The sequence below is a fragment of the Pteropus vampyrus genome, unplaced genomic scaffold (assembly GCF_000151845.1).
Source record: "Pteropus vampyrus isolate Shadow unplaced genomic scaffold, Pvam_2.0 Scaffold121, whole genome shotgun sequence".
Taxonomy (NCBI): Eukaryota; Metazoa; Chordata; class Mammalia; order Chiroptera; family Pteropodidae; genus Pteropus; species Pteropus vampyrus.
This window is the reverse complement of record NW_011888902.1, coordinates 487,903-505,165: the sequence shown is the minus strand read 5'-3', so window position 1 is coordinate 505,165 and position 17,263 is coordinate 487,903. Positions and strand designations below refer to the sequence as shown.

Below are 17,263 nucleotides of genomic sequence, written 5' to 3'. Positions count from 1 at the left end.
ATATTACTCAGCCATAAGAAGAGATGAAATACTGCCATTTGTGACAACATAGATGGATCTCGAGATAATCATGCTAAGTGAAATAAGCTAGGCAGAAAAAGTTGAAAACCACATGATATCACTTATATGTGGGATATAAGCCTAAAAGCAACAAACGAACAAGACAAACAGACACACATAGACAATAGACTAGTGCTTACCAGAGGGTATGGGGAGCGGGGACGTAGATGGGGTAAAAGGGGTCAAATATGTGATGACAGAAAGAAATCTAACTATGAGAGGTGAATACACAATGCAATATCTATCTATATCTATCTATCTATCTATCTATCTATCTATCTATCTATCTATCTATCTCTATCTATCTATCTATCTATCTCACAATGTGTATGTGTGTGTGTGTGTGTGTGTGTACATATATATGCCTTACTGTTAAATTGTACACCTGAAACTTATGGGATTTTGTTAACTAATGTCACCATAAAAACGATTGTTTTTTAAATTCTAAGAATAAATGAATTCAGTAGTTATAGAATACAAACTCAGCATACAAAAACTAGCTGCATTTTTATACACTAGTGATGAACTACCTACAAAGAAAATTATGATGATAATTCCATTTACAATAGCATTAAAAGAATGAAATACTTAGGAGTAAACGAAGACGGTGAAAGAATTGTATACTGAAAACTACAAAACATCGATTAAAGACATTAAATGAGACACAAATTGAAAAGCATTCCTTGTTTATGTATTGGAACCTTATTAAAATGTTCATAATATTCAAAGCTATGTATAGAGTCAATGAAATCCTTATCAAGACCCAAATAGCTTTTTTTTTTTTTCAGAAATAGAAAAAATTCTAAAGTGTATATAAAACCACAAGAGTGAATAGCCAAAGCAACCTAGAAGAAATGAAAAGGACAAAGCTGGAGGCATCACACTTGCTGGTTTCAAAATAGATTACAAAGCTATAGTAATCAAAACAACATGATATGGGCATATAAAGATGAACAGAAAAACAATGGAACAGAATACAAAGGCCAGAAATAAACTAGTGCATGTGCATTCAATTGATCTTTGAAAAAGATGTGAAGAGTATAAAATGAGGCAAGGATAATCTCTTCAACAAATGGCGTTGGGGAAAGTGGATATCCATATGCAAAAGAATGAAATTGGATCTTTAGTTTACACCATACACAAAAATCAACTCTAAATGGATTAAAAACTTAATTGTAAGACTTGAAATTGTAAAAGTCCTAGAAGAAAACATAGGAGGGAAACTTCATGACATTGATCTGGAAACTGATTTAATGGACATGATCCCAAAAGCACAGCAACATAATCAGAGAGAAGTGGAATGGCAGCATGCCAAAAAGCTTTTGTGCAGGAAGAGAAGCAAGCAGAGTGAAAAGGCAACCTATAGAATGGGAGAAAATATTTGCAAACCATCTATCTGATAAATGGTGGATTTCTAAAACCTTTGAAGAACTATCGTTCGATAGCAAAAAAAAAAAACCCACTAATAACCCAGTTCAAAAATGAGCTAAGTACTGGAAAAGACATTTTTCTAAAGACATACAAATGGCCAACAAGTATATGAAAATTGCTCAATGTCTGTTAGGGAAATGCAAATTAAAACTTCAGTGGGATATCACCTCACACCTGTAGTGATGACTATTTTATGAAGAAAAACAAGACAACAGACGTTGATGATGTAGAGAAAATGAAACCTTTGTGCATTGTTGGTAGGGATACGAAATGGTGTGGCTGCTATGGAAGACAGTATGATAGTTTTACAAAAGATTAACCATGGAACCACCATATGATTCAGCAATCCCACTTCTGGGGATTTATCCAAAATAATTAAAATCCAGATCTTGAAGAGCATTAGCATTCCCGTGTTCTATGCAAATTATTCACAGCAGCCAGGATGTAGAAACAACCTAAATTTCCACTGATGGATGAATGAAGAAAATGTATTATATGCAATAAGATAGTCATCCTAAAAAAAAGGAAATCCCACAATATATAACAATATGAATGAAACTTGAGGACATTGGTTAATTGAAATAAACCAGTTGCAGGACAAATGCTGTATGATTCCATTTATATGAGGTATCTAAAATAACTTAAAAAATGATAGAACAGCGGTTACTAAGGGAAGGGAGCAGAGAGAATAGGGAACCATTAGTGAGTTAGTGCTTCAGTAATGCACGTTCTAGAATTCTGCTCTGTGGCATTTTGCTTGCAGTTAACATCAAATCGTACACTTAAAATTCTGTGTTTTTGCCACAATAAAAATTAAAAATGAATGAAATTTCTCAGTATACATATTTTCTCTAGCATAATTTTACTTTTGTATTTTTCCAGAAAATTATGTATAGTATCACATTTTTCAAGTTTATTAATATAGTGTTGGACAAAAGGTCCCCATAATTATGTCAGTCTCTACCTATTTGGTTTTTAATTTTTCTCCATTGGATGTGACAGAGACATCTATTTTGTTTTTTAAGCATTAGCTCATGTGTGTTTATTTATTTTTTTTTATATTCTCTAATTTTTTATATCTCAAATTCTTCCTCCTTTTCTTATGTTTATTTTGCATAGCATATTCAATGATGGCTTTTCAGTTTTTCTTATTTACTATTAGTATCACTCGGGCAATTAACAATATCAGTGACTGAATTTTACTGAGTGCTTTCTATATGACAGGTATCGTGCTAAGAGATTTTCATATCTTCTCATTATTTCTTACAACACTCCATTTGTCAGATTAGAAAACTGTTGTTTGAGGCATTCAATGACACATGGCTAATAAATGGCAGAGGTGGTATTTGAAACCCAATCTGTGTGACTGAGAAGTTAATAATCATATAACTGTAATAAAATAGAAAGGTTAAAAATAATATGAAGGACATAAAAATAGATTAGGAAGTGTAACTCCTGAAAAAGAAAAAAAAAACTACACTGCAGTGCGATTCTCAGTGAACATAAAGCTGACATGAACTATGAGAAGAGTATCTAAAATTTTTAAGAAAAAAGCTATTAGAAATACTCATAGAAATTTCTAGAAAATGAAATAATTTGGAGATTTTTAACATATTTCCTCAAATGTTATTAGGATAGAAAATTGGAACAGAAAATTCTTTACAGTAGACACATTATAAATTAGAATCAATTGAATAGATATATTTCAATATTTATATGTATCAAGACTAAGACTCCTTTTCTAGTATGAGGAAACATTTTCTTATATATTGTCAAAGAAAACTTGTATAAGTTACAAAAACCAGATGTGTTAAAGATCACATTCTCTGACCATGATGACTAAGGTCAGAAACAAATAACAAAAATGTAAACAGATTTAACAAATTTTAAACTATTCTCTTAAGTTACCATTTAAAAAGGAATAAAACAGAGCTGATTTCTCAGCAGAAGCAATGAAAGCCAGAAAACAATTTATCGTCATCTTTGAAGTGTCCAAAGAATATAAATGACAACACAGAATTCAAAAATGACCTTCGAGGGTGGAATAAACACATTTTCTAATAAACAGAAATTAAGAGATTTTTTTGCCAGTAGATGCAGTTAAATTAGAACTAAAATTCTTCAATCAGAAGAAGGAAAATGAATGGGGGAATGGGAGGTGTGGGGGGAAAAAGCAGGAAATGTAAAGAAACAAAAGCCAATGTGTGCATAAATTAGTACCTAATGTACAAAACTAAAAATAATGGTAACATTTAAATTGAATAGAGGAAATCAATGATGAAATACAAAAATTTGGATGGAATAAATGAAGTTAAAGGGTTTATCACTATGTAACTGAAAAAAGTATTAATTTATATTTGTAAGAAATCAGGGATGCATATTGCAGTCCCTTATGTGACTACAAAATTAGGGGAAAAATAACTATGAGCTTATAAAGGGGAAAATACAATGAAAAATTTTTAAAAATTTAAAGAGGGTAAGATAGGAGAAAAAGGAACACAAAAGAGGTACAAAAAATAGAAAACAAATTGTAAGGAGTATCAATAGGAGTATTAATAATTACAATAAAAGGTAATAGATTATATAAATTAAAAAACCATGATGATCAGCCTATATGCTGCTTACACAATACTTAAGAATAAAAGATTAGACAAAGAAATACCAAGAACACTAACCAAAAGAAGGGTAGTTTCAAATTTTCAGAGAACATATTTTAAGAAGTGTTTTAGAAATAACAAGGTATGTTTTGTAGTACTGAAAATATCATTTCACAAGAACAGAAGAAATGAATTTATGTTTATAGTTAAAATTTCTATACATATTTGGCAGAATTAAAGAGGAAATAGATAAATCTATAATAAGCAAAGGTTTTTAACTCACCTGTCTTAAAAATTAACAGATCAATAACAAAATTTTTAGCAAAATTGACATAATTGACCTAATTAATAGATAGCACTGTGCTTGATTATGATATAATTGATTTTCAAATAAACATAAAAATTAAAACTTTTAATATGTTTGGTCATGAAGCAATTCTCAACAAATTTCAAGTAATTCAAGTAAATCAGAGTATCAGACCATAGTAAAATTAAGCTAAAAATTAATAACCAAAAACCCCCCAAATCTCCAAATATTTGGAAAGAAAGCAATATATTTCCAAATATATGTCATGACTAATTCACAGAATCAAGGAAAAATCATGACAACAATATTAGAAAATATTTTGATCTTAATAAGACATCAAAACCTCCTGAAAAGGAAATGAAGAACTTAAATGCATATATGATAAGAAAATGTTAAAATTTGCTGCATTCAGTTAATAAAAGAGAAAGCCCATGTAATCATCTCAGTAGACCCAGAAAAACATTCGATGAAGTTTTAAGGTCCATTTTTGATTAAAAAAAGAAAGAAAAACTCTTAGCCAGAAATAGAAGAGGATTTCCTTCATCCAATAAGCATACTAACCGGCAGGGCGGCGGGGTGACACTGTAGCAGACAGAATGGTAAATAAATTGTTACTCTCTGTCCATCATTAAAAATCTAAGCCAGCACAATAGGGGTTAAATGAAAGAAATAAATGGTATAAATATGGGAAATGAAGAAATACGCCCGTCAGTATTCACAGTAAACATTAAAAGGTTCATGGACGGTCCAAAAGAATTTATGAACTAAAATGAAGGAGTAAATTTAGCAAAGTAACTGGACATATGATTAAAACAAAAATCAACTACATTTTTATGTGACAGTTTGCAATTACAACTTAATTTAAAATTAAGTAGCTTAAACAAATAACTTACTGAAAGACATACACATGATATTTTATTTTATTGACAAGTAAAATAAGTCAAATAAATTGAGAGCCAGAGCATGTTCATAAATTGAAGGCCTCAATATTATAAAAATATCAATTTTCCACAAGTTGAGCAACAAATCCAATGTAATCCCAATCAAAATCTCAGCAGAGTCAATTATGAATAATATGAATTATTATAAAATGTATATGAAACTGAAAAGACAAAATAGTCAAGATAATCAAAGAAAAAGAAGAAAAGTTGAGATAAGAAGAACTTGGAGAAGGCAAAGAACTAAAAAATACTACTGGACACCAAGACATAATAAAGCTACAATCAGATAATAGGGTGCAGGTGGAAATAGACAAACACACAGAAGGAAGAAGAGAGTCTCGAAACATACATTTCACCTATGAAAACATTGCACCACAGAGAAGTGGGAAAGGGGCAATATTATTATTATTATTATTATTATTTAAAATGATTCTGGGTCAACTTGTTAAAATACGAAAGAAAAAACTCAATTATATTAAAACTGGAAATTTCTATTTACAAAAAGACATCACTAAGAGAGTAAAAGGGCAAATCCAGAATGCAATAAAACATTTGCAAAAACAATTATCCAGAGCAAATAAAGATCACCTACAAGTCAGAGGAACAATATAGAAAAATGGGCAAAATACTTGAACAAGCTTTTCTCAAAAGGTCAGTAAATATGAATGCATGCTCAACTTCCTCTATGATCAGAGAATTTAAACAACATCAATAAAAATGCACTGTAACCAAAATAAAATTAAAACAAGAAATACCATGTATGGGCAAAGGTGTGGTATAATAAAAATTTTTATACACTGCTATACCATTGCTAGGTTTAAACTCAACAGAAAAGAGTGCATGTTTACCAGAAGACACATTTACATGGTTTAGAGTGTCCACGGCAGTGCGATTCAAAACAGCTAAAACCGGAAACTCTTCTGACGCATTTAACTATAATTTTTCCCACAAAAATGACTTTCCCTCACATTTGCTCATTGTCTCAGGGGAGGGATAAGACAGGGCAGAAGGGTGAGAGGTGAGCTCTGGTTGTAACTTCGGTTTGAAAAAGCCTAAAGCCCTTGAGAGAATGAAGAGCTCCCTGGACAAGCCTGAAATGTTGGTGGGCAGGGCCGAGGGCTGTAGAGTAGAGCTGTCAGCCTCACCTAAACCTTACAGCTTGTGCTACTTTGGACATGGGCTATGGCAGAGGGCAGGAGGGACTTGGGAAGGAATGAGGAAAAAAGAAAATGATAGCTTGAATGTCAGAAAGCTAGAAAGGGGGATGGGTCCTGTGCTGACTTTTTAAGGTCACTTTTTGGAATTCGAGAGCATAGTTCTGTGCCCTGTTCCAGGGGCAGGCACCCCAACGAGGTGGTGAGCTCCCCGAGAAGAAAAAGCCACGCGGAGTGAGTTGAGCCAGGGCTGAACCGGAGACCAGCTTACAGATTCTACCTGTGCTCACCGTGGCCTTCCCGAAGCATCAGGTTCCCCCACACCCCAAAGTACTGAACCAGCACAGAGGCAAAAAGCCACGTGCATGCTTGAGCCAAGGAAGAAAGTGAATGCTGGTCATTTCAGCAGACCGGACGCTTCCCTGGTCACTGCCTCCCCACTAGGTATAAGCCACAAAACTTAGCTGCAATGTTGGGGGACACTTCTATGAGCTGAAATTAAATGGAGTTAAAAAAAAAAATGAAAGCATGTGTCTTGCATGCCTTAATTACAGATCAGGGCAGTACGCAATTCCTAGGTTCAGGCATACCTGAGTTAGTGCCTGGTCGGTTCCAGACCACCGCATCCTGTTGTTGCTGGAGGGTCTCACCTTGATTTGTAAAAACCCTCAACATCTGTGAAGTACAATAAAACGAAGCGCAATAAAACAAGGTGTACCCACATCTGCCCCATGGCTTCTCGGACTCTGATTAGCACCAGAATTTGGGGGGTGGACGTGAAATCAGAGAATTTGGGCTTCGTGAGCTTCTATAAGCACCTGCACCTGTGTTCAGCACTGTACATGCATTCCTTTAGTTTTCCGAGGTGGTCTTCCACAGCTCCAGGGTCGGTGCCCCTAACCCCCGGCTGTTCAAGGTAAACTGTATTTCCACTTCCCACCTCTCCAGCCTCATTTTCCACCCCGCCCTTCTCTGCTCTGGCCACAGCAGGATTCTCCAGTTTCCATCCCCTCCAAGTCCTCTCGGGCTCTCTGGCCTCTTTGCTCCTTCCCCCCGACCCCACAGCTGACCAAGCAGTGCCCAGCGTTCCTTTTAAAAACAAGTTCAGATATTGCTGATTCTGTAAAACTTTGCAGGTACTTTCAGTAAATTACAGCCAGTTTAGGTTGTAGCATTGCTTTCAACTCCTTAAAGACAAGTACGACCTGTTGTTCATTTTAGTGGCCCCGATTTCCTGGAATAGTGTCTGTATTAGCATTCCAGAGCTCCTGCAACAAATTAGCACAAACTTGGTGGTTTAGAACAACAGAACTTAATTCTCTCACAGGTTTGGAAGCCAGAAGTTCAAAATCAAGGTATCGGCAGGGCCAAGCTTGCTCAGAAGGCTGTGGGGAGGATCCTTCTTTGCCACTTCCAGCTTTTGTGGCTTAGGGTGTTTTGGGCTTATGGTAATATAACCCCATCTTTCCCTTCATTTTTACATGGGCTTCTCTGTTGCTCTCTATCGTCTATTATAAGTCATCGGATTTAGCACCCACACTATACCAAGGATTCTATGTCATGATCAACAGAGACCCCATTTCTCAATAATGTCAGATTCTGAGGTCTTGCTGGACAAGATTGGAGGTCACTATTTAACCCACTAAAATGTCTAAAAAGAAAGAGCTCAATAAATACTGATTATTTTGTAGGAAGTAGACAGAATAAATGAAAGGACTTACATTCAAAATATATAAAGAATTCTTTCAATGATAAGAAAAACAATCTGGTTTTTAAATTTTTTTTTCCTTTACTTTTTAAAAAAATATATTTTTAAAGCATTTGCGATTTACCATAAAATTGAAAGAGAGTCACAGATTTTTAATACACCTTCTGCCACCAGCCATGCATAGCCTCCCCCATTATCAACATCACTCACCAGAATGATTCTTTTCTTTATTTTTCCAATGATAAACCTACATTGACATATCATAATCAATCATTGTCCCTAAGTTTACCTTACAGTTCACTCTTGGTATTGTACATTCTATGGGTATGGACAAGTATATCATGCACATATCCATACTTATAACAGCACACACAGTGTTTTCACTACCCTAAAAATCCCCAGTGCTCTGCTGAGTTATCTATCCCCTCCTGCATTCCTGACACCCACTGACCTTTCTGTTTTCGGCGTAGTTCTGTCTTTTCCGCAAAGTCATGTAGTTGGAATCACATAGACATAGCCTTTTCAGATTGTTTTTTTTTTCACTTAGTAATATGCATTTAATATTCCTAAATGTCTTTTCATGGCTCGATAGCTCATTTCTTTTTGGCACTGAATAATAGTCTATCGTCTGGATGTACCAAGTTTATTTATACATTCACCCACTGAAGGACATCTTGTTTGCTTCTAAGTTTGGCGATTGTGAATAAAGCTGCTATCAACATTTGTGAGCAGATTTTTGTGTGGACGTGTGTTTTCAGCTCCTTTGGGTAAATACGCAGGAGCACGATGGCTGAACCATATGGTAAGAGTATGCTTAGTTTTATAAGAAACTGCCAACTGTCTTCCAGAGTGGCTCTATCGTTCTATATTCCCACCAGTCACGTAGGAGAGTTCATCTCATCCACATCCTCACCAGCATTTGGTGTTGTATGTGCTCCAGATTTTGGCATTCTAATACGTGTGTAGGGGTATCTCACTGTTGTTTTAATTTACATTTCTCTGATGACATATAATATGGAGCATCTTTTCATATGCTTATTTGCCATCTGTATTATCTTCTTTGGTGAGGTGTTTGCTATGGTCTTTGGGCCATGTTTTAATAGGGTGGTTTGTTTTTTTATTGTTGAGTTTTAAGAATTCTTTGTCTATTTTAGATGTCTTTCATCACATACATGTTTTACAATATTTTCTCTCAGTCTGTAGCTTGTCTTTTCATTTCCTTGACATTATCTTTGTAGAGCAGAAGATTTTAATTTTAATGGAGTCCAGCTTGTCAGTTATTTCTCTCATGGATTATGTCTCTGCTGTTGTACCTAAGAAGGCATCGCCATAGCCCAAACCATCTAGGTTTTCTCCTGTGTTGTCTTCAAGGAGTTTTATAGCTTTGTGTTTACATTTAAGTCTATTATCCATTTTGAGTTAATTTTCATGAAGGGTATAATGTCTAGATTTTTTTGTTGTTGATGCCTTTTGTGATTTTAGCTGAGCATTTTATAAGATTCTATTTTCTCTTCTTTCTTAGCTTAGCAGTTATTACTTCTTTTTATTAACCTTTTTTAGTAGTTGTCCTAGATTTTTCAATAGGTGTATAACTAATCTAGTATATAGGTAGTGTAAATACCTTCTAATAAAATAATCCTAACTCCTTCATCCTGTCTCTTATATTATTGCTTTATTCATTTCAGTTATATGTAAGCATACATAAGCATTTACATATGAATAAGATATACATAAACATATATAATAAGATACATCGTTGCATCATTTTGAAAAAAGTATTAATTGTTAGATCAATTAAGAATAAGAAAAATAAGTTTTTCTTTTATTTTTACTTATTCCTTCTTCAGTGCTCTTCTTCCTTTGCATGGATCTGAGTTTCTAATCTATATTTTCCTTCTTCCTGAAGAACTTTCTAATATTTCTTACAAGGGAGGTCTCCTGGCAACAAATTCCTTCATTGATTTTTGGTCTGAGAAAGTTTGTAATCTTCACTTTTGAAGGATAATTTTGCCAGGTACAGAATTCTAGGTGGTATTTTTTACCTCTCTCAACAATTTAAATATTTTAACTACTCTCTTCTTGCTTTCAAGGTTTCTGAGAAGTTGGATGTAATTATTATCTTTGTTCCCCTATGAGTCAGGTATTTTGACCTCGGGCTTATTTCACGATTTTATTTTTATTTTTTTGCTGGATCATTGATTTTCTGTAGTTTGAAAATGCTGTCCTTAGGTATATTTTATTTTTTGTCATTTTCCTGCTTGTTCTCTGAGCTTCCCCATTTGTGGTTTGATGTTTGACATTAGTTTGGGGGAAAGTCATTATTGTTACAAATATTTCTTCTGTTCCTTTTTCTCTTTCTTTTCCTTCCAGCATTCCCCTTATGTATATGTTATACCTTTTGTAGTTGTCCTACAATCTTTAGTCTATTGTTTTTTTTTCCATCTTTATTCTCTTTGTTTTTCAGTTAGAGAGGTTTCTATTGATATATCCTCCAGTTCCTAGATTCTTTCCTTAGCCATGTTCAGTCTACTAATAATCCCAGCTAAGGCATTCTTAATTTCTGTTACAGCATTTTTGATCTCTAGCATTTCTTTTCAGTCCTTTCTTAAGATTTCCATCTCTCTGTGTACATTGCCCATGAGTTCTTGCACGCTGTCTACCCATTAGATCCCTTAGCATCGTAATCGTAGTTGATTTAAATTCCTGGCCTGATAATTTCAACATCCCTCCATAGCTGGTTTTGATGTTTGCTCTTTCTCTTTATATTGTAGTTTCAGTTTCTGTTTCTGTTTTTTGCTACGCCTTGTGATTTTTTTTCTGGATGGCTGGCCATGCTGCGTAGGTAAAGTAACATGGTAGTGAGAGGTGAAGGAAACGTTCTGTGATCCTGTGTTTAGGTCTCAGTCTTTCAGGGAGCCTGTACCTCTGGACTGTGAACTCCACAAGAGTTTCTTAATTTTTTTCAACCCCCTTAAGAGGAATGGGTTGGCTGGAGTGGCCTTCATTTGGGTCTCCCCTTTCTAGGTCAGTTAGGCTCTGACTGTACCCCAGCAGATTAGCCTCTGCTTAACTAATTTCTCCTGAGGACAGATATTGTGAAGAATGACGGAATGCTCTGTTGTATTTCAAAATGATTTCTTTCCCTTTTCTCTGCTAGAAGCTCCAGGAATTTTTTTTCCTGTTATCTATTATGAAAACAATGTCATGCTCCTAAAAGTGAATCCCACAAAATTATGGGGGCCCCTTTATAACTAGGTGCCCCCATAATTTTCAGCTCTCAGACTCATCCATACTGAACTTCCAGCAATTTGTCAATTACAGTTTGGATGTTTTTACCCCAGCGTGGTTTTCCATGGAGGCTTCCGCTCATCTCTGCTCCTGTAGCCAGAGTTTCCTGTCTTTGCCTGTCTCTCTCTCCATCATGGGGGCAGCTATTTGCTCTGTTTCCTCCCCTTGGGGATCCAAAAAGAGTCATCGAGTTTTTCAGTCTGTTCAGCTTTCTACTTGTTAGGATGGCGTGGCAACTTCTAAGCTTTTCGCCTGTGGAACTGAAAACTGGAAGTCAAGTTTTTAATGTTTTGACAAAAAAAAAAAAAAAAAAAGGAAGGCCATGGAACATTAAAAACTTTCCCCATTGGTTATTAAGATTGTTTTGCATGGTTTCAGCTTGCATGGTCACTTCTACATTTGCACACCACCATGCCTATAATGTATTAATTTCTGTTTTATAAAACATTTTTCAGAGTATAGTAGTTGCTGGCTTTTACCTCTTTGATATTAGCTTTCCATCTAGAGAAAATGCCTGATACATACATAAGAACAAAGACAATTCAGAGCGTTATATTTATTCATTGTTCTGATATTTCTTTGTTGTTCTAGTGTGATCGCTGCTTGCCTCTTTATAATGACAAGCCCTTCCGCCAAGGTGATCAAGTTCACGCTTTCAATTGTAAACCTTGTCAGTGCAACAGCCATTCCAGAAGCTGCCACTACAGCATCTCAGAGGACCCATTTCCATCTGAGCACCACAGAGGGGGTGGAGGAGTGTGTGATGACTGTGAGCATAACACTACAGGTAATGAGCAAATAACCCAACACAAGCAGAGGCCAAATTGGCATTTGAGGTCCATGTGCCTCTGTATACAGTAAGTAGCATTTTAAATTATGTGATTGCTATCTTATTTAAGAAAGTGGTTTCATACTGTTGAGATCGAAAACCAAAGTTGGTTCATCTAATATTCATAATTCCGGGTAATTAGGTGCTTTTCAGAAAGAGCAATGCAGTCTTACTACATCTTTTCAGGAAAAGTTTTTTTTTTTTTTTTCTTTTTAAGTTCACAGCATTTGATTAAATTATGAATACATTTTTTTTTTTTTTTGGATAATTCAGGAATTGTTAGTTTGAGTGTATATACTAAAAATAGGTTTCCTTGCATGACCCCGATCTTCCACTATGTCTGAATTTTCACATAGAGATGTTTACATTCTGATTTGGCATGGACTCTGGTGACCTGGAAATATTGACATTTTTTAAAAAATGCTAATTATGTGCAGAAGATGATTATTGAAATCCTGTTCTGAAACCATCCAACATTTTGACTCATCACTGGAAAGTATTTTCTGAAAGGCTAGCATGTTAAAAGCAGAAGAAGGCAATTTCTGACTTTGTCAAATGTAACAGCCCAAGTCTGATAGATTTGAAAGTATGCTTTTCTGAAGCCTAGACAAATTTAATAGATAATTGCTAATGACCTAAAATGTCACATAAGAACTTGGCTAGGCACTGGGAATATAAAGATTAACAAGATAATGACTATGCCTGTCTCCGCATGGATTCTTACATAGTGGGAAAGGCTCACAATTGAAGGAACAATTACAAAGTTGTGTGATGAGTGCTAAGATAGGGCAACTGTAACAGGAGTTAACCAGGTGATGGAGTGAGAGGAAGAGGAATTGGCAGGGGGTAGACAAAGGTTTCCGATAAGAGAAATAGTTGGAGAAAAAAACATGGTACCCTGGAAGAAACGATTGACCGGCTAATGGCTGTTTGTAAGACAAGGTGCTTGGAAGGAAGGCAGGGCCAGATTTTAGAGGACAAAGAGTTTGGCTTCTCTCTTAAGGTTAATGAGATGCCACTTAAGGGATTTATATAGGAAAGGGGCATAATAAGTTTCATGTTTTTAGAAGATCCATCTGATCATAAAATGGGGATGGATTAGAGAAATTTGGGGAAAGAAGTTTGGGGAAACCAGTTAGTAGGATACTACAATGGCCCAGGTGAGACATAATGCCAGAGTACTTTTAATTTATTATGGAGAGAGAGAAGTTGATCCGAGAGATGCTTAGGATGGAAAACGACAGCATTTTTGAGCAAGGTGCACGGTATAGGTGACTCCTGCTTGGCATTTCAGTTTGAGCAATAGGGTCAATGTTGGTGTCAGCCATTGAGGCAGGAAACACAGGCGGAGCAAGCTTAGGGAGAAGAGGGCAGGTTCTGTTTTGGACATGTTTACTGTGTGTCTCCAAGAGACATAGGAGAGCTTTTCTCGTGGGAGGTCGGGAACACAGTTCTGGAGTTCCTTTCTTAAGAAAAGTCTTTTGCGATGCCTCAGAAAAGATCAATATCATCGACATACTTTAGTGGCTCCTTATGTTAATCACAGTTTGTAAACATGCATTTATTCCTGTAATTATTTAAGAGAATCATCTTACCCACCAGACTGCAGGAAAGTTCTGTGAGGAGGGCACGGCCTATATTTTGCTCCCTACTGCATTCCTCAGCTCTTAGCACGTTGTTTGGAACATGGTGATCACCCAATAAACAACCAATGAATGACATTTAAAGGAGATATTTCTAGATTGGAGATATGAAGTTGGGAATCATCAGCATATGTAAATGAAAATATTCTAAAAGTACTATAAATCCATTTAATTTATAATTAGTAGCCAGTATCCATCAGAATGTGAGTTTTCACTTGATTAAATTATTTTCATAGCCTTCTAATATTGGGCCAATTTCAGGAATATTTGAGCAGAATGCATAATGTTTAAAAGGGAAATTGATCATCTTGAGTTATATTTCGGCTTATTTCAGTGATCATATATGCTACTCATTTATTTTAAAAACTGCCTGTATGTTATTTTCTTTTATCAAACTGTAAGGGAAATTTTCTGATTAATAAATTGTAAACTAAAGGAATTACCTGATAGTTTTAATAGGCCAGAGTATTCTAATATTTATTGTAAAATGTATTTGATATATCTAAATATGAAAAATTTCTATTGATATTTGCAATGAAAAATAATTACCATAAGCACTAACAGAAGCATTTGCTTTTAATTTTGTTAACTATAGAATAATGAATTATAGTAAGAGCAGTCTCCTATTTTACAATATTTAGTTCTGGAAGATATTTCTAATATTACATACCTAGTTGTTTCTAACTAGATAACTGTCATCTTCCATATCTGTAGAAGTTTCTCATATTTGATTTAGATTAAGTGTCTGGCTCTAAAAATCAAGAAAAGTTTTAAGTTTAGAAAGAAACTCTTTCAAAATGTATGGGCCCCTCCAAAGCACAGCTTTTTAGACGTACGGTATTATATAACAGATGGGAGTTTAATGAAGTAAAGCACAGCTTGTAACAGGTTCATTGTTTCATATGCTCTGGATCACCAAATTGGCAGGTAGAGATGAAAGGTGCATTAAAACGGACGTCCTGAAAATTATAGAATTCCCTCAAAGGGATACAGTCTTTAATTTTGAATTATGCAACTGATTTTAATGAATTGGAAGTCATAATGCATAACCTTTCTCTGACACAGGAAGAAACTGTGAACTGTGTAAGGATTACTTTTTCCGACCAGTTGGTATGGATCCCTCAGCCATAGATGTTTGCAAATCCTGTGATTGTGATAAAATTGGCACTAGAAACACTAGCCTCCTTTGTGATCAGGTGAGTTCTCAGAATTGAAGGTAAGGAATTATTCTCTTTCAAAACTAACTTGGGAGATGTTCTACTAGTGGAATCAAAGACTGTATTTATCAGGATGTCTTCTGTGTGCTTTTGCATTTCACAGGGATGGTAGGTTCAGGAGTATTTCTGGGCAACGTTTAATATGAACATAAGATATAAGGCTACGTAGGTGATCCTTTGCATAGAAGAAAGGCTCATTTTATTTTTAATTTTACAAATGTCAAAAAAAATTGGAAGGTAGGGGTTCGAAGTAAACTGGGAAATAAATTGAGCATCTGCCTTGGAATTGTTGGAAGAGTAATATTAACAAATGATATTAGCTAAATAAGAACATTTTTTTCTTCCAAATACCATAGAAGATAGAATAACAAAGGTCACTTGTGCATAGATCTAAATGGAAATTACAGTTCTGCATCTAAATTTCTTATTCCAACCTTCTATCTTAACAGTACAAAGAATTTTTATAGTTTTATACATTTGCATTACAACATCACAAAAATTGATGTCTGGCATACAAGAACACAGATTCCAACTAACCTGGGTCGATATATCCTACATCAACCCAAAGAATGGGAGAAAATATTTGCAAAGTATATGTCCAACAAGACTTGTCTCTAGTACATATAAAGAACCTTTATAAGTCAATAATAAAAAGACAATACAATTAAAAATGGCTGAAGGATCTAAGTAGATAATTATCCAAGGACGATACACACATGGCCAATAAGCCCATGAAAAGAAGCTTCACATTATTAGTCTTCAGAAAAATGCAAATCAAAACCACAATGAGATACCACTTTATACTTACTGGTGTGGCTCTCATTAAAAGCATAGTTAATAGCAAGCATTAATGAGGATGTGGAGATAATTGGTATTCCCATAGACTGCCGGCAGGAATGGAAAATGTGCACCCACTTTTACATACAGGAAACAATCTTGTGTTTCTCAACATAGTAAACATAGTGTTACCATATGACCTAGTGTTTTCATGCCCAGGTATATACCCAGGTAAAACGAAAACACATCTTATCACACAATCTTACTCATGAGCACTCATCACTCCACTATTCATAATAATCAACATGCAGAATAGTCCAATGTCAATCAACTGATGAGTCGATAAAATGTAGTTTATCCACTCCATGGACTATTATTCGGCAGTAAGAATAAAGGAAGTAATGACATATTTTAACGTGTACTTTGGTGGAGAGAAAGTGGTTTTTAGATGCTTCTGCATGTCAGTCTTTTCCATGTGCAAAAATCTAGTTTAGAAATGGACGAAAGAAAAGACATACTTTAAAATGTTAACATTTAAAAAATTTCTTTTAAAATTTTTTCTTCCAATTTTCTTTGTTGACAATTTTATAGTAGAAAAAAATAAAAATTTTGTGAAATCTGATATATAGCCAGAGAGAGTTACTGATAGGAATCTGAAAGCAGATATGATAGAACTGTTTCATGAATTTGAAACCTCCATGTTGTCTATCTCTAAATCATATTCATATTTTACTTCAATTTCTATTATTTTCTTATGATCCAAGTATAAACACAAAGCATATGACACAAAGATTTTTATTACATGTTAAAATATAGCATCAAGTATACCTTGCTTAAGTAAAGGTACAAAAGATTTCTCAAAATGTTTGTTGTCATTTTCGATGTGATAGCACGGTACATGCTTAAAAAGTTGTCAACAATGTCAGAATCATAAACTGTAAAATTGTATTCAAGGACATTTTTAAAATTCATGCAACCACAATCCTTAATAATATTAGGGAGCATATAAGAAAATTAGGCAGTAGTTCAACTCTCATTTTGTTATAATAACTTAGGAACCAGGCCAGCCCCAAATGGCCCGAGGGACTATGCTGGGCACTCTGCGTTCTGGAAAGGGAACTTTCTCTTTGGCAGTTGTCATCGGAAACTCAATCCAATCGCATAAGCTAGGGCACGTTCGCCTTATTCTTCCATAAGAAATGTTGTAATTCTTCCCCATGTGAATGCCAAGATCTCGAGAATGGCATGAAGTAATGCTCTGAGTCACCACATCCTAAAAATACAGATGCCAAAGTGAAGACATAGAGAACA

At 34.9% G+C, this 17,263-nt stretch overlaps 1 protein-coding gene across 1 annotated transcript in view; it reads left to right on the top strand.

Annotated features, from left to right (window-relative positions):
• Positions 1 to 17,263, top strand: part of USH2A (usherin) — a gene marked incomplete at its 3' end in the record, with an annotated part of 612,524 nt that overhangs the window by 111,368 nt on the left and 483,893 nt on the right. The window contains 2 exon segments of the mRNA XM_011366141.1: positions 12,078 to 12,273; positions 15,024 to 15,154. Coding sequence (XP_011364443.1) covers positions 12,078 to 12,273; positions 15,024 to 15,154 — 327 coding nt within the window.